This window comes from Bison bison, unplaced genomic scaffold (genome assembly GCF_000754665.1).
Source record: "Bison bison bison isolate TAMUID 2011002044 unplaced genomic scaffold, Bison_UMD1.0 scf7180017864503, whole genome shotgun sequence".
Classification (NCBI taxonomy): Eukaryota; Metazoa; Chordata; class Mammalia; order Artiodactyla; family Bovidae; genus Bison; species Bison bison.
The window spans coordinates 3,338,356-3,339,209 of NW_011495061.1; the positions used below are offsets into that span (position 1 = coordinate 3,338,356).

The 854-nt window shown below is 66.7% G+C and overlaps 1 protein-coding gene across 1 annotated transcript in view; it reads right to left on the reverse strand.

The window, feature by feature from the left end:
- DPP6 (dipeptidyl-peptidase 6) overlaps positions 1-854 on the reverse strand; it is a 281,581-nt gene that overhangs the window by 73,778 nt on the left and 206,949 nt on the right. The window contains 1 exon segment of the mRNA XM_010829360.1: positions 641-764. Coding sequence (XP_010827662.1) covers positions 641-764 — 124 coding nt within the window.

Genomic DNA, 854 nt, shown 5'->3' on the forward strand with positions numbered 1-854 from the left:
GGTCACTCCTCGATCCTCAGGGGACCCGGCCTGCTTATTTACATTTTCATTCCTCCTCCGGCTCCTTCCTTCTCCTCTTCCAACCGCCCACTGAGCCAGCCTGGGGCCGCGGGAACACAGCAGTGACTTGCAGACAGGAGGCTGACTGCCCAGGGGACTGGCTGGCTCTGGCCGGGCTAGGGGCGCTGACGCTGAAAGAGCCAGGCCCGGCTGCAGCGCTGGGCCCTGGGAACGCAGGCCGGGCCACTCCCCCCTCCAGCGCCAAGTGGAGGACGGGGGGCAGGCCCCTTTGTGGAGTGGCCGGGGGCGAGGAGAACGGAAGGCTCACTTCTGGGACCTGGCGGCCGCGCGGCTGAGCCCTGAGTCTGTAGCAGTTCTCAAGTCAGCCACCAGGCGGCAGCAAAACGGAGCCCCGCGAGCCTGGACCAGCCGGTGCTCAGCGTGTGGGCATGTGTGTGTGTGTCTCTCAGTGTGTGCGTGTGTGTGTGTGTGTGTGTGTCTCACTGTGTGTGTCTCTCAGTATGTGTGTGTGTGTGTGTGTGCGTGTGCGTGTCTCCCTCTCTGTGTCTCTGTCTCTCTCCCTCTCTCCCACGTGACCCTGACCCCCGGGAAGCGCCCGCCGCCTGCCCGGCCCCCCTACCTTGGTGCAGACCCCCGTGGTGGCGTCGCAGAGGGTGAGGATGGACACGTTCTGCGCCCGGCTCAGCCAGTTCACGGCGACCTTGGTGCTGGTGGCCCACTTGACCATGGTGATGTAGTACTCCCTGCAACAGAGGGCGCGCTGAGGGCCCCGGGGCTCTGGGCGGCGCGTGCGGAGATGTGGGAGTGAGCCCCCGGGGCGGCCCTGCGGACCC